The 26,422-nt window shown below is 41.4% G+C and overlaps 1 protein-coding gene across 1 annotated transcript in view; it reads right to left on the minus strand.

Annotated features, from left to right (window-relative positions):
• Nucleotides 1-10,795: 10,795 nt before the first annotated feature.
• Nucleotides 10,796-26,422, minus strand: part of antxr2a (ANTXR cell adhesion molecule 2a) — a 69,074-nt gene continuing 53,447 nt past the window's right edge. Inside the window, exon 17 of the mRNA XM_061261189.1 lies at nt 10,796-14,552. Within this exon, the coding sequence (XP_061117173.1) occupies nt 14,517-14,552 (36 nt within the window). The 3' untranslated portion in view covers nt 10,796-14,516. The remainder of the gene's footprint in view (nt 14,553-26,422) is intronic.

A 26,422-nucleotide genomic window follows, 5' to 3' on the forward strand; every position in this document is an offset into this window, starting at 1 on the left:
ACAGGGTTGGGCAGCCCTGCTTTAGCTGTTGAATGAGGTGTGCTTTGTAAGGGTTGGACTGAGAACATACAGGATGGTAGATCTCCAGGAACAGGGCTGGGCAGCCCTGCTCTAGCTGTTGAATGAGGTGTGCTTTGTAAGGGTTGGACTGAGAACATACAGGATGGTAGATCTCCAGGAACAGGGCTGGGCAGCCCTGCTCTAGCTGTTGAATGAGGTGTGCTTTGTAAGGGTTGGAGTGAAAACCTACAGGATGGTAGATCTCCAGGAACAGGGCTAGGAACCACTGCACTGAGTTAGTGCAGAATCAGCTCAGCCAAAGAACATCACACAGCCCTGCAGGGGGCTTCACTCCTTAAAAACAACCCATGCCAACATTCATCCCAGCTGGATCCTCAACAGTCTTCAACAAGCCAGCCGAAACCCTGTGGATAATAAGCTCAAATCATTAAAGCCTTATTAAAGAACATAATTAGGGTGTTTGAATAATATACATGTTATCTTTGCTAATAATTCCTTCAGGGCTTGTGGTAAATTATTTGTGTTATATTTTGCATTACAAAGTATGCTGCATTTATAGGCACTTATTCTAGTAAGTACAGTATGTTAAACTAAGAAAAGGTACCTCAAATTGAAGGTATTGGTAGTTTACTTAAAATTGATTATTTTACTGATCATGTCCCAAAACTGGCGGCACGGATGGTGCAGTGGGTAGCACTGCCGCCTCACAGCAAGGAGGTCCTGGGTTCGAATCTCCGTCGTTGCATGTTCTCCCCGTGTCTGCGTGGGTTTCCTCCGGGTACTCTGGTTTCCTCCCACAGTCCAACGACATGCACGTTAGGCTGATTGGAGAGTCTAAATTGCCCGTAGGTATGAGTGTGTGAGTGTATGGTGTGTGTGCCCTGCGATAGACTGGCGACCTGTCCAGGGTGTATTCCTGCCTTTCGCCCAATGTATGCTGGGATAGGCTCCAGCCCCCCTGCGACCCTGATCAGGATAAGCGGGTTCAGATAATGGATGGATGGATGGATGTCCCAAAACTGGAAGAAATCATCAATCCAGAATTATATTTATTGGCCGACACCACTATACAAATACAAATACGATTCCACCACACTGAATAGCCCTGCCATGGTTTAGTCATTTTTATTTTGTTGCTTTGTCGATTTTATGCTTTTGTTATGTGTTCCCCACGTTTGCCTCTCCCCCGTATGTGAAACAGTTGTTCATTAAGTGAGGACATATTTAGATATAAATAAATGTGTTATTCTGTTCACCACTCGTGCACAAATACATATTGCATTGCATGGCTTTAAATGTCAGTGTTTTTTATGTGTCTCAACAACATGCTGTCTCGTTGATTCCTTTGACCGTGACATACTGTGCGCTCCATCCGCCGGGACAGCTTTTAACATGGCAGTGCCTTCTGTTGTATGGAGCACATGACCTTCCCATAATACACTGAGCCTGAAGGGGCTATGTGGACGAGCTGTAAAGAACTCAATCTGTGGCTCTCGCTCCGTCTCTCTTACCTGGTGGGGCCCTGGGCTACGGCAGGCTGACTGTGAGACCTCCTGACTGTCTCTCTCGGGTAAACTGTAAAAGCAGGCCGTGGCTCAAATCTACGAGACAGCTCTATCCAAGGAGTGACTGGGGCAATACAGCTCAGCACTGTAAATAATTGGAGCATGTAGTATGCAGTGTTAATTAATTCCAATTATAATAATCATCATAAATTGTGTATTTTATTTATATAGTGCCTTTCAAGAGCCCAAGGTTGGTTGACACATTTAAAAGGGTAAAAGCAGCAGGTACAGTCCATACAGAAGGCACAACAGATACAAAGCATTGCAATCAGAAGGGAGTACAAGATATAAGATATAAATGCAAACAAACTTACAAAGCAAGGCACTCGTGGAGCTGAGGATAACTGATATAATGAACAACTGTAACATAATCCAGGATGGATCAGATGTACACTGTAACAGAATTCAGGAGGGATCAGATAACTGTTACAGTTCATTTAATGTTGAATCTTTTACTGTGTGCTCATGTCAAGAACTGATACTGCACAGTAACTAACCAATAAGAGAGAAATTCTTGCAGAGATGAAGCTGAGAAGTCAGGAGAACCCTTCAGTTAGAATACATTAGAGAACTGGTGAAGTCCATGGGCTTCCGCTCATAATCACAGCTCACTAATTAAGGTCAACAGGCTTCACCAGAGTGTGAACACCCCCTCCCCCTGTAATGTAGAAGCAGCCCTGCTGCGATCCATATTGCACTTGATTTGCTGAAGTTCAGAGTTCATTATAATGCTGGTTGCAGGCTATGGATCCACCTGTACCTCATATCACCACATAGGAAAATAGTAGCGTGGCCTACAGCTGTAGTCAGTTCTGGACCTCCTTACAGAGCTGGTCAAGACAAGAGAAGACAAGAATCCATGATTGTTATCAGCCTTTAATATGCACTTAAAGTCTGCACTGCCTTAGATAACCAGCGTCTTTAATTACAAAATGAAGGGATTGCTCTGTATATAGTAGTTGTACTAAGATCTTGCCTGGCAAGCCTAGATAGGCTGAATTACGTGTTCTAATGACCTTTTTTCATCATAATATACAGTAAATGTTCTTATCATTTATTTTCCAGCAACATTCTATACACATTGCTGGTATGGTGCGAATGAAGTGTTTTGTATATTATTATTTTTTGGAACTTTCTATTGAATATTGTGATCTTGAAGGGTGTTCAATAGTTTTTTGTTGATGAGGTGCTTTTCCTTTTTTATGTCTTTTCTCACTAATCATAAATACATATTAGGTGGAAGCATGAGGGAAAATGAGTGTATTTATAATACCTAGGCAACAACTGATGTAGTTAATTAAGTTTACAGATGGTATGGCCACCTGGAGTGACCTAACCAAATAAGAACAAACAAACAAACAAACAAACAAACAATCAACCAACCAAATAAATGAATGCATACATAAAATTCCATGAATAACACTCATGCAGCATGTTACTGTTGTTGGCAATCAGAGATGATGCTTTCAGTACTTTTTTTCAACTTAAGCCTAATCTTTTCTGGGGTTTTTAATAAAATATAGCATTGTTTACATAGATCCAGTAGAATAATTTGTGCACTGATAAATCCATCTATTTATAAATGTTATCAACAGCTTCACAAATTCTCACAGGGTTTATTAATCATATATTTAATCCACACTGATTTTAGGCATTTCGGATTCTAGCAGCAATCTCTGCATTTGCACTTGTCACTTTCACACACAGGAGACATCATGCAACATCAACAAGTCTCAGAAAAGTGAAAGTATGATATCTGCTGGGAAGATCCTCTGACACGTCTTACAGAATATGGCAGCTGTTTCATACAATTAGGAATTGTGTGGTACTGGCTGGTATTATGGGACCATGGGATGGCTAGAACCTTCCCCTTTTTCCTTCCTTTCTATACAACTATATTTATTATTGATTTATTTTTTATATTCCCTGGGTGGGGTGGGAGGGGAGAGTTGGTGGCTTGCAGGTGCTGTTGTTTATGTTTCACAGGCACCGGCTAAAGTCACAAGCAGCAGTAATAATACTGCTATAATCTGTGTGAAAGTAGACGTATGTTTTTGAACAACAGTAGACTATTGTTTGTTTTAAAAACTAAGCCTTATGTTGTTACACTACTGTATATTAAAAAATAATATCTTTCCCATCTGAAAAATATCACGATTATTATCACGAAGTCTTAATCTGGGAGAATTCAGATTGGAGCTTGACAATAATTCTAAATCCTCAGCAAAAGATTGGAATTAATGTAAATATGAAAGGAATTAAGGTAGAGCTTATTTCGTTCTGGGGTTGTTTTGTTGTTTTCATGAGCTTGGATAGTGACTGAGAGGTATGGCACACATGTATTAGCTGTACTGAATCTGGAAGGTTAGGTTTCAGATATGTTGCATCTTAGTTGGACAAATGTTAAATTTCACAAATTAACTGTGACTGAAGTAAGCTCCTGCTTTTAACCTCTGGTCAGGTTTATAAGTACTGCTACACTACTGTCTCATTCCCCATTCGATGTTTGGAACTTGGTAGTCGACTGTCAGGTACCCCTTGCAAAAGAGGTGTTGGTCTCAATGTGGGATTTTCCTGGGTAAATAAGCGTTTAATAAAAATACATAAATGTAAGTGCAGTAGTGGCAAGTTGTAGCTGCTATTAGCACTGTGGTCTTTATGCTTCGTTTATACGAGCAATGGGCTGGTTAAAGCGAGCTTGTGTGCTCTTTCTCCATGCATAGCTTGCCCACAGTGTTACCTGCAGAGGGCTGAATAGGCCGTTCTGCCTAGGGCACTTAGTGAGTGTGTGCCAAGTCATGTCCTCACAAGTGCAGAAATGTGGTCCCACTGAAGATTATGTAAATTATCTGTGCCAAGTAATTAAAATTTGTGACTGCGTGAATTGCTGTTAACATTAAAAGTCAGTTGAAATCTTTTCCTGAAACAGGGCTTTTTTTTGCAACAAAAAAATGATTCTTATAGAATACAGTATACTTTATATACTATATGAAAATATTATTCTACTGTTGTTCTATATATCTATGCAATAAATAATGTCAGTGTGGCTAACACTGTTGCGCAGACATTTTGAGAATCTATGCACACACACATATGTATGGCAATCTTATGTCAAAGATGAATTGACACCCATTCCAAAAGACTGTGAACCGCAAAGTGCATCAAGTAGTACCGCAAACTAAAATCTGCACATTTAGATGAAGGAAAAACCCATAAACTTCTATTAGCCATTCTGCAGTTCTGTCTGACTGCTAGACTATTGTGAAAAGGTGACAAATACAGTCCCCTCCAAAAGTATTGGATCAGCAAGCCCAATTCTTTTGTTTTTGCAATACACTGAATACAATTGACCTTGATGTGTTAAACTACTTTGAACATAGCAACTTTGGTATCAGACCACCCAATTTTTAGGTGAGCAAAAGTATTGGAACAGAGTATTTAAGTAAATGACAAGCCTGCGACCCATTGACATCACCAAACTGTTGCATTCTTCTGATGCTTTTCTGGGCTTTTACTGCAGCCTCTTTCAGTTGTTGTTTGTTTCAGGGGGGTTTGATGGTCTGGTGATGACTTGGCCAGTCTAAAACCTTCCCCTTTATCTCCCTAATGAAGTGTTGTTTTGGGTCATTGTCTTAACTCCTCCCAATTAGTTTGGACGCAGTTCTCTGTACGTTGGCAGACAGAATGTTTTTGTAGACTTCTGAATTTATCCTGCTGCTACCATCATGAGTTACATCATCAATAACGATTTGTGAGCCCACTCTAGAAGCAGCCATGCAAGCCCAAGCCAAGACACTTCCTCCATCGTACTTCACAGATGTTTTGGATCATGAGCAGATCCATTCTTTCTCTACACTTTGGCCTTTCCATTACTTTGGTAGAGGTTAATCGTGGTCTCATCAGTCAATAAAACATTCTTCCAGAACTTTTGTGGCTCATTGCTGTACTTCTTTCCTAATTGAAATCTCACCTTCCGATTCTGACTACTGTTGAATGGCTTGCATCTTCTGGTATAGCCTCTATATTGCTGCTTTCTAACCTTCACCCCTGCCCTGTGGAGTTTGGGATGTCATTGACTGATGTTTTGCAGTTTTTCTTCACACCTCTCACAATGTTTGTCATCAACTGCTGTCTATTGCTCAGCGGTTTCTTTCTTTTTTAGGACATTCCATTGTTGTACAAGCTATCCTCAAAGCTTGTGCAATGGCTCTGATCAATATCCCTTCTTTTCTAAACTTTAAAATGACTTGCTTTTTTCCCAAAGACAGCTCTCTGGTCTTCATGCTGGTTTATCTCTTACGATACTTTTGCTCACTTAAAAATTGTGTGGTCTGATACAAAAGGTGATATGTTTTAAGTTTATTTTACAAATCTAGATAGAAATAGCAGGAAATAAAAGCTGAAATTCAGTCTGTCATCTCATGTACATCTTCTGACCTCAAACTCAATTGTCTTCAGTGTATAGCAAAGGAATTGACCTTGCTGTTCCAATACTTTTGTAGGAGACTGTATGTCATGACTGCCATTGGTTTGTTTACTTATTCACCTACTAATGAACAATCTTGTCATATCTCTTTGACGCTGTGGTTCAACGTCGAATACACTGCTTGGCTGACCCAAATTAAGGGAAGAAGAGAGTAGGCACACACCCTACCTTGTGCCTCTGCTTCCACCAAGGATCAAGCCTTCATAATCCCGGGATTTTATATCTACCAAAACAGCTTGGGCCCATCAGTAAATTGCGATGGCATATGGTGTAGGTTTATGACTCATCTGGCACATGCATAGCAATGAGGGTAGCATCATCCGTAGGCAAACACGGGGAAATATCGTCACGTTAAACGGTGCCAGCGGCGAGGAGGGGTGGGCTGGGGGGCGGGGGGAGAGTAGCGTGTTTGCTCGGCGAAGTTGCAGCAGCTGAAGTTGAAAACCTCGCTCCTGTCTCCAGGGCCAGTGCAGGATTACAGGAGGGCCGGAGCTGGACCCGTCTCCAGACTCTGAGCCCTGCTGTCGCCTGAACGCTTCCTCCGTGAGGCTGTGACGCTCCTCAAACACGCTCTTCAGAAAGAGAAACGCCTCTGATATCACTGCAGCCTGATACTACTGCAGGCACTGATATAAGAGTGAGATCAAATGCAGATCAAAAACCAAAACCAAAAGCTCTCTCTCTCTCTCTCTCTCTCTCTGTCTAAAGTTAAAAAAAAGAGTTATTATTATGCAACATAATATAAATATAGACATTTTTTCTGTATGCCTGTTACTGTAGTAAAATGCTGGTTCCCAAATTAAAATAGTCGAATTACATACAGTAACAACATAATAACATATGTAACACAATAACAAACAGCAACATAGCATCATACAAGTTTGTCCATTGCTGATATACACTCAGTGAGCACTTTATTAGGTAGACCTGTACAGTATACCAGCTTGTTAAAGCAAATATTTAATCAGCCAATCATGTGGCAGTAACTAAATGCATAAAAGCATGGTCAAGAGGTTCAGCTGTTTTTCAGATGAAATGTTGGAGCCAGGGTGGTTTGAGTATCTGTTGGCATTTTCACATGTGAAAGTCTCTAGAGCTGGAAAAGAATGGTGTGAAAAACAAAAAACATCCAGTGGGCAGAAGTTCTGCAGGCAAAAATACCTTGTTAATGAGAGAGGTCAGCGGAGAAGGGCCAGAGTGGTAAAAGCTGACAGGAAGGTGACAGTAATGCAAATAACCATACATTACAACAGTGGTATGCAGAAGAGCATCTCTGAACACACAACGCATCATAACTCTAAGTGGATAGTCTAATAAATACCGAATAAAGTGCTCACTGAGTGTATGGAAGTCCAATCAACAGGTGATGTACTGTGTAGATGCAGCCCTCAGTAGATCCCCATTTGGCACACTTGTGGGTACTGCCAGTGGGCACTGTGGCCATGAGTGGAGCTAACCGATTGACTGGTCATAATATCACCCAGGAAGGGCAGGGTGACCACCACCTCATCCCCTCATGTCATACAGCTGTGACTCTCCATGCCAAGCCCCCTACAGCCCACAGCTCATACTCAGTGGCCACAGACAATAAGGACAGTGCACAGTGATTTTCCACAATGTGCCCTTCACGTCCCCTTTCACTGGCCTACTGATGGCCTTAATCCTCTCATTAAACTTCCACTTTCTTGGGATTTTCCTTCCTGTCCTATATTACTCTGTTGAGTGATGTCATTCAGCTTCTCCCAATCCTCAGTGCCTCCATCCTGCAGTTTTTACATTGCAGTGTTGCTCTTCTGTTTCTGTTATCAATGTTTAAGTTCCATTTTATTCATCGCCATCACTATCATCATCATCATGACAATCATCATCATCACCATCATGATCATTATCGTCATCAGTCATGATCATCCTAACTATCATCATCATAAGTTCCTGCCAACATGCAATCTGCTCATTTGCATTTCCAACATGCTGCAGAAGACACAAGCTATTGTGTGTTCCTGTTGACGTGAGAAGTTTTGACCGCAACACGACTGCAGACACCTTCAGACATTGTCATCCTGCTTCTGGCAAGGTGACTGTGACTTTCCTTTATTTCACAGTGGCTCCTCCCCTTGGAGTCTCCCAGTTCGAAAGCTCTTACCTAACATGATTGGCTCAAAGGGCCGCCACTCACACACATTGCCAGGTTGCATCAATTCAGACACCTAAAACAGCTAAAGGCCGCCTCAACAACTTTTAAAATCTCGTCTAAAGCCCCTAAATGAGCAGACAGTCGTATGTTCAGATTTACCTTTCGTAGGGTCCGGGCAAGTTTTTGGCCCTTGGGCTCCGAGGTGTGATGGTATCTGAGTCAACACTGCCTCACGGCATTTTACTTCACATATTGTTCTATCCCTGTTTTCATTATTTATTATTTTACCTTGTAGGGAGGTATTACCAGCGCTGCACATATTTATTCACGAGCGTCTTTGAGCTATTAACATCAGTTAGATAAAGATCATTGTGCCAGCTTATCATCTTCATCATTTTTCATGATGGTGCATGACTATGCAAAGTCTTCAACCTGGTCACAATTTTAGACATTGCAAATATTACAATGCTTGTTTAATTCCTGAAATCAAGTGAAGTAACTATGAGAACATGAAATAATATTATCTTCTTCATAATTGAAGGTGGTAGTGGTAGATTCAACCGAAGTAAAATCCCAGTGAAAATAAAGTAAATCCAGACATATATCAGCAAGAACTGTGTCTGTCTTTAAGTCTGAAATGGCAATTTAGGTAACAGTTCCAGTTCAAAATGCAGAAAACAAGAATGTTAGTTAATTAGGTTTCAACATGAAGGGAAGCCATGTAAGAGGGTGACATTATTGGTCCATTACCAACAGAACCAGAAATAATATCTGAGCCAACAAATAAAAAAAGACAGAATAAAATCAAATGGTGAAACTTTTTATTACAAAAGGCCAGACCTAGTAGTTCTTCACATTCTTTTCTGCGCTTAATTGATATTTCCTGGTGCAATTGAGCCATTCAAGATGACTAGAAGGTGGGGTCTGTAGTTTTTCAGAGTATTTCATGGGCTCCAATACACCAGACAAGCTCAGTCAAGCGTAGAAAATGATCTGAATCTAAAACAATTATGTATTTGACCCGGGTCTGCAAAGAACCTTAATCTACAACCCTCTGACCACCTGCATTTGCCATTTCCTAGCCTGAATGGCGGCTTTGTTTACCACATGGCAGCTGGATTCTGTTTTATGGGCTTTAGAGGGATAGAATGCATAAGAGTTAGGTGTCAGCTCTAACAAGCTGTTCTTAGGGTGGATTCTCTATGCACAAATTAGCAGGGCAGCCCCTCTTTGAAAGGCTAGCGGTGTCGATCATTCGATACCACAGTTACCCGAGTTTCAGAGAGAACTGTGAAAATTGGAGAGACCTCCGCGCTCGGACAGGCTTACAGGGGGAAACAGCTGCGGAAGTCAGACTCTCAGGGGAGTGAGATCATAGATGGTAAAGAAAGACCCGATTTAACTTTGATAACTTTTTTTTTGCTGACAATATACGTTGTATGTCAAACACTAATTCCATATGTTTACACTATGCCTTGCATTGTAAAGTTTAAGGAACAACTCGAAACAGCCATTTATACTGTTTATTACATAGTTTGATAGGCTGCAGAGGCAGGGAGACTAGGCTGGCTTTATGGATGGAGTGTCAGCAGCCCTCCTGAACTGCAGAGGACTCTCTGTGACTCTCCATGCCAAGCCCCCTACAGCCCACAGCTCATACTCAGAGGCCACAGACATTAAGGACAGTGCACAGGTTCTAACTCAAATTACAGAAGTGATTTTTTACATTGTTCCACAATGTGCCCTTCACTTCCCCTTTCATCGCCCTACTGATGGCCTCTCATTAAACTTCCTCTTTCTTGGGATTTTCCTTGCTACCCTATATTACTCTGTTGACTTTTTATGTCACTCAGCTTCTCCCAATCCTCAGTGCCTCCATCCTGCAGTTATGACATTGCAGTGTTGCGCTTCTGTTTCTGTTATCAATGTTTATATGCATACAGTATGGTATGTCTCTATGCTAGATGCATGTATGTGGGCATACTCACATGAACAAATTTCAAATAAAAGGGACATAAAAAATAAAACAGTGGGTTAAGACATTTATGGTGCATTACCAACCCACCAGTCAGAGCAAATACGCTTATGAGCCTTGTAATTGTGTTCAGTTCGTGCGCATTCCTTGTTTGAGCAAAACATTTGGGCTTCAAAGACAGCGAATAAAGGTATTTAAGCTCAGTGATTTTATGAGGAGAAATCTTCAGCCAGACCAGGGGCTGGTCACTTCCTCTTCAGACCTCTCAAACATTTTCTTTTCTTCTCTCCAAAATTTCCTCCAAACAAGACTGCTACAATTTCTGTCCAAAATTTTACAGAAATACAATTTAACTGGTTATGTGTGGTGTGATAAAATTTACCTGTACAGTAAATAGCATTTAATGTATGTTTATGTAAGAGCTCCATATGTGCATATGCCGGTTAATACATAAACAATGTAGTTACTGTAAATGACAGATAAATAAATACTCTGAAAAATAGTTCAAATAAAACACATGTATAAAACCCCCCTCCCCATTTCTGTTTACCTGCAAATGCTAGTGTAAATATCAAGCAGAATCAGATGAAATAAAGTGACACAACACAACAGCCTTTCTATAAAGATATCTTTATTCAATAGTACAAAACAAACAATGATAATATAAAAGCACATTTTAAAAAAAGCATCAGAACGGCATATCATCACGCAGACACAAAAATAAAGATTGTAGTAAGGTTAAGTGCGGATATCACCCGCTAACTGTAAAGTGACACTTTCTTTTCCATGTGAGGTCCTGTACATGAAAACAGCAAGAGGCCGGCTGGGACTGCGAGAGCACTGAAAAATCACACTCAGCAGCGTCTGCATAGAGACAACCTCCCTCTTTCCTCATCCCCTTATCTCTCTCTCCCTCATCCTCCCATCTCTCTCCTCTCCTCCCGGGAGCCGTACTCCTGTGGAGGGACATCTGTTTTATCCTGTCCTTTCCAGAGAGGAGAGGAGGGAGGGAGGGAAGGGTTAATGTTTCCTGGGTTAAACGTGTGCTGACGGCACTGGGGGTGTCCTGTCACAGCATGCGGATGATGAGAAAACAGTAGGTGTGCAAACGCGTGTTTTTAATAACAGGGGACCTCATTGGTGGGTGCCCCAGACCTCGGAGGGTTTAGGGGGTGGTGGGGGGGGAGCCTCTGGTGGCAGCATTACGGAGAGGGCTGGGACACACTGTCTACTCATCTCTCTCCTGTTTTCACAATATAATTACATCCCCTGTCTGGCCTTATACATCTTTTTGGGCCCAATTAATTATTGCCCTTAGCTTTTTTTTTTGTCTTTTCTTATCGAGGGGCAGCCACAGTAATGGGCCTGTCCGTTTTGGACAGGCAGATTTAACACCGATGCCAACACTGCAAAAAAATCACATACTGTATTTGAAAATGAATGCTTTTTAGGACTGTATCACACCCATTTAGATTAAGTGAATGATGTATTAAAGGAAACTAACGATTTGATATAATTTGCAGATGTGCCCTGGCCAACATATGACTACATTACCTGTACAACATACCAACATACTACAATACCTTAATTCTAAAATGCACACAGTGCAATTCCTACTGGCTTGACCAATGACATACATTAAGACAAGGTGCTTCATCACTTACAGTATATTACAATTTTAACAATGAAAGAAAAGGCAGTAAGCAAACTTACAGTAAAGACAAACCATTCTGGCAAAATCTCATTCAAGATTTACATGTAGCAGAATATTATTATTTTTTTAAACCTGTTGTGAATAATAAAAAAGTCAAACAAGTTTCTTATTTTCAGCAATTTAATTTATCCTTGAAAAAGCATTTTGGTATTATTGTATATATAAACATTAATTGTTACAAAAATATAATACATTATGGTATAACCTAGATATAACCATAAAGTAACACATGCTTCTCTTATGTGCTAAGAATTTGTCATAAATTTTTCACAAAAAAAAGCAAAGCAAAGCAGTGAAACCTCTAACAGTGAAACTAAACATGGAATTTAAATTTAATTAAAAAAATAAAATAATTTTTCATCCAAAAAAAACGAACATTAAAAATGTACAAGGCATAAAACACATGCGTATAGAAACATTCCAACTTGGTTGCAGACTGTGCAAAAAATACTGGGCATCTCAATCACTACAGCAACTAACTGAGCACCATACAGACTGGCCCTAAACAGAGTGATAAAATATTCCATCTGAAATATCACAGATCTAACAAAGGGCTGGACATATTTTTTATCTGAGAAATTTGTGATTTATCGGCCAGTCGACTGGGGCTCAGTAGCCTGGTTCTGGCGTGTTATCGGCACAGAGTGCTGTGCTGTGACCGGTACATACATACACCATCAGTGTTACGTGCAATAACAATCCTCCTTCAGACAATAGAAACCTGAATAAATCTATATAATACTTCAAACAAACAAACAAACACAAACAGCATTACAATCGACAAAACGAGCGTTACGCTAATGATCACGCAAAGCGGCGGAACACTTGAAAAAAAAAGGAAAAAGCAAACATGCGATTCCGGGCAGGCCGTGAATTTGGTCGTCGGGCGAGAGAATTACGTACGTCCCTCAGAACCTCAGCGAAGAGCACAAAGGAATAATTAGAGCAGGAATGCCTCGCATCGCTCTACCCATCCCTCACACTTCCGTGCCCAAATGCGAGACATTCGCCCATTCCCCTCAAACTTGATGGTTGTTGAACTTATTTTTAGTGTCATTTGATAAGCCGCCCCGCTTGCACGGAGACATCCCACTGACCCAGCCACTGGTCATTGTCTATACGGGTTCCCGTCAAAGCGAGCGCGCTTTGTCAGGTTTCCACTCGAATATCCATTTTGCATCTGAAGTACCGTATCGAAAGTGACTAGATCGTTCGAGCCTTTTTCCTCAGCTGCTCCCTCCTTCCACCCCCACCGAGTTTCCACTCGCGCTAACATCATCCGCGATCGGCGTCATGACAGCGCGCTTGAAAAATGTACAATAAATACATATCGCAAGCGTTTTTTTTTTTGGCAGGGTCCGACACGCTATGACCGTAATTCAGAAAATGAACAATGGGGTTATCCGCCTGCTTATCCGCCCCACTTTTTCAACACATCTTCACTGCGGACGTGGCTATGCATTACCGGGGCGTCTTTTAGTCCAAACGACACACGTACAGTAATAGGTCATTCAATGTCAAAAGGCATAAAAAAGATGGGCAGAATATTCACAGGCTGCTGCTTGCTGTTGTCTTTAATTACATTAATTAAACTTTGAGACTTTCGTACGGCCAGAATCCCCGGGAGGAACCCTCGGAGATTAGAAACAGCGACGAGATAAACGCTCTTGAGATGCCTACATATCCTATTCTGAAAACTCACACTGATAGCTAAGTTCGTAGATTTTATTTGTTTGCGTGTTTACGAACTCGATGCAAAAACAAAAATAAATGTTTGTGGGGGGGGGGGGGGGACACCAGCTGCCACATCCAGGCCCTGAAGCATCGGGTCCCTCAAACCTAGCCGGAGATCTTTGGTCCGGGGCTTCCCTCGGTACAGTAACGCTCTATTAATTCTTCTGTCCATGGTGCACAATTGAAGAAAGGTGTCTCCACAAACTAAAGGGCAAAGTCTCGCTGCTTGCCGATACCTTGGGGCGGCCTGTCTCCAGTTTGTCATGCGTGTGCACTTCTCAGTGTTAAAATGACAGGATCTGCAGTCAGAGACCTCCCGCCAGGCATGCAGTGATAGTGGAGTTGGGAGAGATTTTTGTGATGAGACATTGCCAAAAGGCAACGGACTTGTGCACTTGCTAGGCCCGCTGGGACTATGTCTACTTCCACGCCAACGGCAAACAGCCTCATTCACTCTGTTTTTCCCCCCTATTTTTTAAATAGCTTCCGTCTGTGTCCATGAAATGAGGTTTTCCACAGAAGGCACAATATGGTCAGAATATGTTAAGCCTTTGGTGCGCACGAGAAGCTAACCCAATCCGAACGGCACAAAACGGAGCATGCTCGCCGCGTTTGCTTTTCCCCAAGTAAAATTAACAAGAAAAAAGGAAATGTGCCACTGCAACTAATATCAGAGGACGTGACAATATGCTTATGATAATTCCACTTTGACCGACCCTGCATCGAGGTGAGGCATAGAGGTCCCCTAAGTGCACAATATGGAAAACAATAGTGGTTTTGGGCAAAGCTGTTACCATAGATTTTGAAAAACTTCAAATTCCTCTTCCTCTTCCTGTCCACAGTAGATAGTAACCCTTGCACGTCAAAGGTTGAAGGACTCTGATCTTTTAGTTCTGTACCCGGTTGAAGTTCATGCATCGACCCTAAAAGGAAACACACACACACACACACAAAGATCCATTAGTATTGGCACCAAGGGACACCAGTAATTGCAGGTGTAAGCACTACTTTACCACAATTATATTTTTGGTCTAATTATTTGTCTAATTTTTTGTTGTGAATTAAATTACACAATTATATATTTTTAGTTTTTTTGTTACAGATTTACATTATACAAAAATGTCCTTCAAAAAGCAACATGCACATTAAGAGCAGGAATTTACAGCTAGGACCTGCACACACCAAACATCTAACATGTGTTAATTATGTACAGCAAATGAGCAAACATTACATCATTATGGAAATATGTATTCAATTAAAAATAATTACCATAAAATAATTTCACACTTTTTTCAAAGGGGACTATTTGGTTTAATAATATACTGTATTTCTGGACTGTATAATAAATATACAACACAAAGTGCAAAAACTAAATGTAGAATAATAAAAATATCTATATAATAATCTCATAAATGTATCAAATAATAATCTTCACCATATATGACTAAAGACTAAAAATACTATGTTGAGAAAATGACCACAGAGGTCTTTCTGTTTGGTGTAGAAAGAAACCCTTTGTGACTCATGACTCATGACTAATAAGTAGTATATTAAGAAAAACACAAGCTGTAGTCTCCTATATTCTAAATATGTATTTTAAAATATTTAAATTTCATTATAGATTTCACAATCTACAATGGTATCCATAAACAGCATCGATAAAATGCCTATTTCCATCTCGTCCCCTGCCATAGTGCAGACATGATCCCAGCAGGGTTCTGACCCCTGCCATGTCCAAATCCCCCCACACTGGGGTGCAAACGCTACTCCAGAGACGCATAGAGCAGGCTGCTGCCTCGGCCTGCTGAGGAGGCTTTCCCCTTGGCCTGGAGAACCGCGGGGTGTGCTGGAGTCCCCAGCCCTGGGCCCGGAGAGCCGCAGGGTGTGCTGGTTTGAATCTTCACCTTAAATTCAACAACCACTTTCGACCCAAGAACAAGGTGAGGTGAGTTAGCTGTGTAACCCACTGCTTTCATTGACCAATTAAGTGCTGAGTAAAAACAAGAGGTAGCAGCTCTCCAGGACCAGGATTGGGGACCCCAGCACACCCTGCAGCTCTCTAGGACCAGGGCTGGCTAGCATTGCTCTAGCCCTGCTCCTCTGGCACCAGGTTTTGTGCTCCAGAGGAAACCCTCTCCCCACAGCTGATGCTGCACTGAGGAACCAGCAAAGGTGCACTCCAGCATTCCCTAGCAGCCAGCGGCCAGAAATGCACACAAAATGGTCGTTTTTTTTACTGTATACGGTGACGTAGAGTTTAAACAAGAGAGGCACGTCAGATGCCGCATTGGCCGCTGACACCGGGGTGGTTCAGTTGACAGGATTTTCAGATTTGTGTATTTATTTTTTTTGGTTTGGGTTATTTTTTTGTTGTGTGTGTGTGCGTGTGTGGGGGGGGGGGGTTGCAGAGCTGGCTCCAGCCCCCACCACTCTGGGAGGGACGTACAGGTGTGGCGCAACACGCCCGGCTTTATCCCGGCTCCCGGGGAGGGGGGCACGGGGGGGAGGGGGGGCGCAGGCTTGGCACGGCATTTTGAAACGCCGCCACATCGCCACACAAGCGGCGAAATGGCTGCCACAGCCCACCTGTGTGGCAGGATCGGGGAAGGAGGGGACGCTGTCCCGCATGTCGCTGTGATGTCAGTTTCACTCCATCAGACGAACAGACAGATGGAATGCGTGGATGGAAGGGGAGGTGGAGAGAAAGGGAGGTGTTTTTCCTTCTTTTAAAAAAAACGATCTGCATATAACATTTCGCAACTAAAGAAAAAATTAACTGTTTCAGAAGACCTGGATCCAAAACGAGATTGACTCGATTTCAAAACGTTACTAATTGTCTTTTAGATGTTGGCCTGAAATCTATTGTGTCATTCCCGTAAATTTCACAATCTGAAGTTTTGCCAGTCCGATTATTCCCAACTGACTTTTGGGAATACTGTGTTCTTGCACTTTAAATGAAACAAAATCGTCAGACAAATCAAAAATCACATCTGCAGAACCAAAGAGGACACATATGGCATCAATTAACACTCGAGCAAACGCCCAGATATTTAGCGTGTCGGTGTTATGGCTACGCTGGGTCAGGCTCCAATTCAGGTTTGACAGCCATCAAACTTTTTACTTCTTACAGAGTTTTTGGAAGACTGAGACCAAACTGATTTGTTGACAGTGCCAAGCATGTATACATTGTTGTACCATTTGATCAGTCTTTCCATACACTTTCTGAACTTCAGAATTACTCAACATGGACTTAAAACTATGAGTGGTTCACATGAGTTCTGGCTGCAATTACTTGCAATTATTATAACTGAAAAAATGTATACCTTAGCACACCATTTGCACCATGCCCAGAGCCATAAACACTGTAGGCACTGTACTCTACTCTGAATGAAAGACTTCAAATCTTACTATCTTACAATCTTATATTGTATCACTGGTGCCCAATTAGGCATGAGATGAGGTTAATATAATACCAATAGAACATTTAAGCATACACAGTCATACATCTCATTCCTAGTGCCTTTTATTGCCCATGGACACATCACTGTGTGTTAAAGCCTTACGAACAAATGGTTTGCACCAAGACTGAACTAACAGTTCACAGCACTGAAGCAGTTTGTTCTCATGGGTACACTGACAACTTACAGCCTGCATGCTCCTGGAGCAGAATTACTGGTACCTTCACCAGGGATCATCACTATCTGGCTCTATAATCCAAATCCAGCCCTGGTTTTCTTCTCTCTCTGGTAATTAAATCAACAATTAGTGCTACGGATTGGCCAGACTGCCTTTACACCTGACTCTCAGGTAAAGGGAGGGTGGAAATGCAGCAGTTCTCGGCCCTCGAGGACCGTGGTTTGATGATCCCTGACCTACACCATTCATGGTTGATTCATGGGGGGGATTTCTTCTGGAACACATTCAGTGTGTTTGTAGAGAACCTGTGTGGTTGTTGCCAAATGTTGTCAGCATTAGCTAGCTGGCCAATTTTTGCAAATACTATTTGCAAATTTGATAAAAAACATTGTGCATTATGGCAGCTATCATCAGTTTGTAAATCAGGCAAGATTGAAAAATACTGTTTTTCTCTCTAAATGAGAATGACCCCAACTGTTTTTGTGAATTTTCACTTCTTTATTTTGGCTATCACACTTAACAAGAGCAAACTTCAAACGTATCGCTGATTGGATAATCAGCCTGGTTATAGAAAAGCAGCACTGGACGTGTTCAAAGAAGAATGGAGCTATTAAGCATTGCTACATTGTATGCTGTATATACATACGCAAACTGATAAAACCCCCATTAGCCTATAGCCTATAGTATGTTTTCCTTTTGTTATTGTGACCATGGATACTGTCATAAGTATGAAAGTAATCCTTTTTTACTTCACAGTTCTATATGTTGCATGCATGTAACATGCGTTACATGTAACATACTATTTTACATTGGCTGTAGGCCTATCGCAACAGAGATAAAAGCTTTAGTGGTCTGAATTAATGCAAATGGTTTTACCAGCTGGAACCATAAAGCTTCTGGGGAAGTATTTCATACAGCAAATTGGAAACCTGCGCCTCGGATAAAGCCTCTTGTTGACCTTGTGCACGTACTACACCTTCACACCTACATTTCAATAAAGCACTGCCCTCTGCTAAATGTGACCTTGGGATTATATGGTTCTATCTGCGTTCTGAGTTGTTGTAAGATATTGAGCTTCAAATATACCAAAGTGAATGCGGCTCCAAGCCCCAAATTGCATTCTTTTAAACAGTATAAACAACAGTTCCCTCCCTGTTTGGGACAAAGACCCATTTTGTCTTGATTTGCCTGATTTGCCACAATTGAATCACACTGAATCACACAATTAACCTGTGATTAAAGTGCAAATTCTCAGATTTTGTTTCACTATGTAGAAATTACAGTGGGGGTTTATACATAGTACCCCCATTTGTAATAGCTCATTGACTCCTTATTGCAGGTATGAGAGAGCTCTCAGTATCTAGTCTTTTCTCTCATCTTTTCATCACCTTTGGAAACTACTATTGCTGTTTATCAACATGAGGACCAGAGTAGTGCCAATGAAAGTCAAAGACACCATTATGAGACTGAGAGGCAAGAATGAAATGGTTAGAGACATCAGCCAAACCTTAGGCTTACCAATATCAACTGTTTGGAACATAATTAAGAAGAAAGAGAGCACTAGTGAGCTAACTAATCGCAAAGGGGAAAGGCAGGCCAAGGAAGAGCTGATGATAGATCAGAAACACTCTGCAGAAGTCAGGAATTCATAGATATAAATACATAGGCTACTCTGCCTGACGAAAGCTTGAGCTTCCTGGTCTGATGGAGATCGGACTCTCAGAACCATGTTCGAGGTCTGGAGCTTCTGGCCTCTCAGAACGGTATTTGGCGTGTCCTTTGGCAGTGTCTGTATCTCATATCCTGCTCTTCACACAGCGAGCAGCTCCACTCCCCCCACACAGCCTGTACCATAGGAACCGTCTTGCACTTTAGCGTCGACAAGAGGGGACCGATCCAGCAAACAGAGGGAGGGGGGAACCCCAAATCTGGACCCAAGCTGACAGCCTTGTGCAATCTGTCTTCACGACTCTATAAAACTTAATTAAAATGTTTGAACTTTACTGTATCGTAAAATACAATTATAAAAATCAATTTCTTGATGACATCGCATTTTGAAGTGCAGTCCAGTACCCATAAAATAATATCCTTTTCGTAAAAGGAATAAGACTTAAATAAAGTTAAATATATTAAATATTAAATTAAATAATTTTTTTTTTAATATAAACAGCTTCCAAACAAGTATTTTAGATAACTGTGGCAGGGATATGGTTCAAATGAAATAGGAGTCATATTTACAGTGCTCATATGTACAGTTGCAGTCGGGCCAAGGTGGAACCAGAACGCGAGCAGGACCGCGGTTCTGCAGTGGGACCACAAACTGAAAAAAACCGGCCGCAGAAGGCCACCATCTGGCCCTGTGAGAACGGACCAATCAAAGCCATCCAGCCAGGGCAAAGATGAACCACAACAATTACCCCTCCGCACTTTAAACATTACAACAGAGAGGATATGACATCACACAGGAGCCTGTGACCACAGCAGACCTTGGTCAAATACATAATTGTTTTGGATTGAAATACTTTTCTACGCTTTACTGAACTTGTCTGGTGTTGTGCCCCGCAGGTGGTTTTTCATTGGCTGCTCGTAGTCCCCTGCAAGGCTCTCAACATCACCTATACCCTGTCACTCCAGGGGGATTCTGGGTGTAGAAAACCGTTCAGAAGCCGCGGCGATGCCAGTAACTCAGTCAGGGTGTCACAGGAAGAGGCCTTTCAGGGGAGAATCACAGCCGTAATTTACAGGGACATAAACCTCCCCAGCCGACACCATATTTACAGCGCGGGCCTTTCATCGGCCGTCGGAGGCTCAAATCCGGGCCTTCTGTGTAAATAAAGTGGCATATGATCAACAATCAGGTCCCCATGACTCCCCGAATGACCCCATAGCAACAATCCTTTTAATCTGGAGCCAGCAGTAAAATTTTAACAGCGGCTGGCGGTGCGGTACTGTTTACAGACTGTACATCACCGGCTTGCGTTCCCGCAGCTGACAAGAGAGCCTTTTTACAGGGTTCTGTGTGCTGGGGGTTTGGCCAGCCAGGTCCACGTGCCCACACCCTATCACATCCATCACTGGGCGATAACAGCCGAACGACGCGTGCTGACATATCTGTTACAGGTTAAACAAGCGGGGGACAGAGTAACGGAGGCAGGGTTTAGACGGTGACAACACCACGGTCGGTTTTAAACACCGGAAGGCGAGGCAAACAAACACGGTTGCTAAATCTACAGAGCATCTGTTTTCTGCTCCCGTACTCCTACGATGCATCCCGGGCCAAACGGATGACGACCGGGGCAAACAGGAAACAGGAAACACGACCCGGACGGAAGAGAAGCCTATTGAAAATGACCATGGGGAGACATTATGACACTGCACACATACTGCAAGGCTTTCCTTCTCACAAACAGAACCGGGAAACGCATCCAGCATCCAGCTTACTCATCATAATCTGTTCCACCCTAACTCTACAAAGAACACAGTGCAAACATGTTTGTGTTGTAAATGGAAAACGCTTTCAGCATTGAATAATATGAATGTGCAAGTCAAAACTGTTCCTTTGGATTTACTACAAACTAGCATGCTGGATTACTTTGCTCAAGCCAAGAACAGCCTCCCATGGTTAGAAATAGCAACACGTCTCTGACCGCAGCGTAGCAGAGAGCTAATTTCAAACACGAAATTCAAGCATGAAATGTCTATCTCTGTCATACTGGATTTCATTCTAAATGTTTTAACAGCTTGTTTTGTGAAATTCAGATTTTTGTCTTTATTTACGATAGATTATAATGCTAACAACATTGTTAATGGAATTTTATCATTTATAGAGAGAACTATTACAGATTTTATATCCTAGTGACTGAAAAGACTGAAATCTCCAACGGTATTGCATTGGAAATAAATAAATAAATAAATAAATAAATAAATAAATAAATAAATAAATAAATAAATAAATAATCCCTGGATGAAAATACTGACATTTCTCTATTATATTCATAAACAATTGTGACTGGCTACCAAGTACAAATAAATACTTATGAAAATATTTACCATTCCCTTTAAGAACAAATTAGAGAATTACAACCAAGTACATTTTTGGTTTTTAAAGAAATTGGCAACTGGCTCTTTGACAAGGCACCTCAGATGTCTGTCACTTCTACAAAATCGTGAAAACACGCGATAAAGCTCAATAAGAATCCAAGACAACGTCTAAACGGCACTTAAAGAATGACTTTGGAGTGAAAGAGAAGGACTCAGCGCTCAGAAAGCACGTGGGAGTGCCGCGCTCGGCTCTGACAGGGGCACAGGAACACGCCCCGTCAGTGGCGAGACGCGCCGGCTACAGCTGTTTCCTGCGTCCCGTCCCCTGCCTTTGTCAGAGCGGAGTGCGCATCACTGCCAGCTTAGAGCTCCTCGCACCAGCGGGCCGCGGGCTCGCTCTGCGCCGCTTCCAGGGAAACGCCAGTCGTTCTGGCGACGGCGAGCTCACAGACGGCACGGGGAGGCGCAGATGGCGCTAATGGACGGGCGGAATCCAGCAGAGGCCCGGGACTTAGCCACGACGGGAGCCGCTTCCAACCCGCTCCAGTACGCCCGGCCCGACTCAGCGGTACCAAGGTTAACGCCATAAAGAATTTAAAACAATAAAATAATAATAAGGAGGGAAAATCTGTTTGGAGGAGGGCCAAAGGGATCGGTGTGGGATTCGTCCTGTGGTTTAAATATAACGCTCCGATTTAGAGACTTCCTGTGACCTCCACAAACAAACAGAAACAAACAATATTGAGCTGTGACTCTTCCTTCCCATAATGCAACAGGGATTGCTGACATTCAACAGAGCTCTCAGATAATATATCACAAAGGCTCAGTGCTTTACATGAAGTGGATAATATAAAACAATTCTAACAAGGCCTTTTAAATATTTAATAAATATTTACAGCTTGTTTAAAAAGGAGAATTTAAAATTCTGTTGTTACTATTTTGTATGCTAATTAGTCTAGAGATGAAAAAGTGATAACATTCACAGCATCATTGAGATAAAAAAAGCTTTTGTGGGCCAAGGATGGCATCTTATTACAAAAAATAAAATGCACCTTTAAAAATAAATTGCGTTCTCTAGATTTTGCAGAGAATGGTGCGAAAAATAACATCCAGTGAGCAGCAGTTCTGTGGGCAGAAACACCTTGTTAATGAGAGAGGTCAGAGGAGAATGGCCAGACCTCTGAACACACAAAACATCATAACTCTAAGTGCATAGGCTAGAAGTCTAAAGAATAAGTCTATTAAATACTTAATAAAGTGCTGACTGAGTTTATAGCCAATTCTCCCCAATTAGGCAGTTTAGTAGAATGTGCCTATTGTATTCATTTTTATTTTAATTATGAAATTGTGCACATTTTATTAACATTTGCGGACATGTTGACTTCTTTCTCCGCACTCACACTCGTAAAATAGAGTGGGAAAGAACTGCAATGCATACTGTAAACAACCTTAATACATAATAGTTTTCTTAATAGATAATAGAATGGTGTATCTTTTTTGATAAGTGTTGATTATCTAAACTGATTTTTAATGGGTAAATTGATATATATTTCATAAGAGGAATCTGTGTTTTAGTTTGGATTAGTCCTATACTATCGTTTGCATGTTTTTTTCCACAAAGATAAGAATGAGCTGAGATTAATGATTAGTTTATACTTTAAAATTTTGGGTCTCACCAATTTTGAGCTCATGTGACACCACTGCAAATATTTGTCTTTAATTTAATTCTCCCAGGCAATAATCACACATATCTTCACATGCACACTTTTTATTAGCTATTGTTGCAAAAGGATATTGCCATAAATGTTCAGTCAAAATTAGGGACAATGTAGATTGATACTCAATGTTGACAGACTAACTGAGAATTCAATACCCCCCCACCCCCTTCAAAGATGAATATGTCTCCCTCAAAAAACATACTTCTTAAACTGACTGTATCCATATGTCGCCTTATTATAATATGTTGCTCTGGAGAACAACAGTCTGGAGAGTGACCTGAGAGTTTTGACTGAATCCAAGGGTTCCTCTAGTCTAGTGCTACAGATGAAGAACTGGCCTCTGTTCATTTGAGTTCCCACAGCTCCACACTAAGAGCATCCCATTATAGTTCCACGCTCAACGCTGCCCTCACACGCTGGCTCCAACAACCAACCGGCAGCTGCATCCGGCAATTTCTACACAGACTGAGCATCTCAACTAATGATCATTTAAAGACATCAGGGCTTAGAGTAAATATGTGTACAATGTGACTGATTTGGAATGAAGTAAAATTCATTCAAGTGACGCCCAGGAAAATGTCACAATGCTTCCCTGGTATGCCACAGCATTCCAAAAGCAGGCCTCTTTTCGTAGTTAACCACTCACTAGTACAGGTAAACAGGTAAACTTCAATACAAGTATAAGAGTAACTCACCATTTAGTTACAGTAATCCACCAGGAGCTATATTATCCTGTAACCCTCTCATATGAAACTGCTGCTTTACTAGAAAACGTTTCAGCTGGAGGGGGTCAGTAGGGGCGCTGGACTAAATGCAGTGCACAGTGAAGTGATGTACTGTGCTCCAGATTAGAGACAGTAAACTGATCCTGATTCACAGCAGTAATGAATAACCCCATGGCATTTTCTGAAAGAGTGTCATGGGATCTGTAACTGATCCTCTTAAGGGAATAGTTTCTGATTGATTTGAAGAGGGCCAAATCCACTGTCTGATATGGTTGGGTGTGATTGATTCAACCCACCTACCCCCTTCTATTTGCATAACAATTCTAATGCAAATTCTGTGAATATTTTGAGTATGTCAATAAATGTTATGTTTACAAGTTTACAAGTTGTCAAATTATCTAATTATTCTAATAAATTGGGTTTGTCTGATTAAGCAATGAAATTGCATTCAAATCTGCCTAGATTTGTATTATATATTCAACCCTTCATCTCCTACCCTGCGATTATTTGTGGTTTAATTTCAATTGACAGCCACTAAAGGCCTTGAGAAGGTGTGTGGACTCTTATCAATGACTTAAATTAGTCACTTGTGTTGAAACACACTGAAGAGACACTGTGGCCCTCCAGTCACTGCCTTTGAAAAAGAGGACATTGTCAATCCAGCTTGGAAGTCAAACTTGAGAAGGATTTTATTTGTAATACCACTGCATGTATAGCCAGAAGGAGGCGCTGTGTGAATCTGTCACATGAGACTGGATGGGAACTCTCTCTCACACACACAGCTCTCCAAAACACAACCTCCATATATATTGACAACTGTCAATAGATCAGTATTACAGAACCAGACTACACAGGTTCAAGTATAAGCTTGGCATCATATTTTGTTCTAAATATAGAAAATGAAACACTTTATTCTTTATTCATTTTCCAGATAAATACATTTCTATGGCAACACCATCAATGAGTTTCACTATTTGCTTGAATATATCTGATTGTCTTTTGATATAAATAGAAAATATGGAATCAAAATGAAGTATAAGCCATTCCATATTGACCAGAAACAACATAATGTTATTTGTTTATCTTTCTGAGACATCACAGAAAAAAGTTTTTAAATTTTGCTGACAAAACATAAGTGTAAAGCTTATTCAGAATATGACTTGTGTGCCATGCAGAGGTACAAAAATAATTTCTGGAAGTTACGGTACACCGTTGGGGAAATGCACACTTTCAACAAGGAAGTTTTATTTTTATTCTTTTAAATTTAGCTCTGTCCATTCTTGTGGTTCTGTTTATTGTTTCTGTTTAACGTATCTGACCAAGATAAGCTTGTCTCTCTGTATATGAATGCATAAATTTGTAAATAAAATCTATATTATTTTTGACACAAAATAAATGTCAGATAAACCCGGTAAACATTTGGAGCATTGTATTTGCGTGTTTATTGTTTATGCTTGAATTACTTAACATATGGCTTCCTGTAATACCCTGTGCAGAGTCTAGTTTAACTGCTTGTGAATCACAGCTCTCAGCACTCTCCATGAGTCTCTGAGCTGCATGGAACATATATATCCCATACTCAAGTTTTTTTCCCAAATTAATGCAGACATGGATGCAGATATCAAAGGGATAACTATTCAATTTGATGCAGGCTTTAATTTTCACAGGTCAAAATGAAGTGTCGATGAATCATACTATTAACAGATTTTCTATTTGTTCATTAGATGAACAATATAACTATTTTAAATTAGAGTAAGACAAAAAACTATATATTCACCGTTTCTGTTTAAAAATAAAATACAACCAAAGTCTAAGAGATATTTAGTATAACAGCAGGTTCAACTTCAAGAGAAACAACTGCAATGTTGTAGAGCAGGAATCTAAGATTTTTACTCTTTTTGTTCTATAAATGGATGTAACAATAAACCTCTTGACTCTTGAATCTAATGAATGAGAAGAGTTTCTCTCGCTCTGAGGTCTAAAAGGAGGAGATAATGATAATAATGTGTCTGTCGCGCGGGGAGGCGTGTGGAACGCAGGCTGCGGGTAGCATGTGCCAGGCGTGTGCGCCATGCGTGATGCACGAGGGCGTGCTGCCCCTGTCCCCTCCACCAGCACGGCGCAGCGCTGGGTCACATGAGAACTGCACTGGGTGACATAAGAACTGCGCTGGGTCACATGAGAACCGCACTGGGTCACATGAGAACTGCACTTGGTCACACGCAAACTGCACTGGGTCACATGAGAACTCCACTGGGTAACATAAGAACTGCACTGGTCACATGAAAACTGCACTTGGTCACACGCAAACTGCACTGGGTCACATGAGAACTGCGCTGAGTCACATGAGAACTGCGCTGGGTCACATGAGAACTGCACTGGGTAACATAAGAACTGCGCTGGGTCACATGAGAACTGCGCTGGGTCACATGAGAACTGCACTGGGTCACATGAGAACTGCACTGGGTAACATAAGAACTGCGCTGGGTCACATGAGAACTGCACTGGGTAACATAAGAACTGCACTGGGTCACATGAGAACTGCACTGGGTAACACAAGAACTGTCAGGTTGGTGTGTGGTGGGTAAGAGTCTGAGGTTCTGTCAGGACAGTGTGTGGTGGGTAAGAGTCTGAGGTTCTGTCAGGATGGTGTGTGGTGGGTAAGAGTCTGAG

This window comes from Conger conger, chromosome 11 (genome assembly GCF_963514075.1).
Source record: "Conger conger chromosome 11, fConCon1.1, whole genome shotgun sequence".
NCBI lineage: Eukaryota > Metazoa > Chordata > Actinopteri > Anguilliformes > Congridae > Conger > Conger conger.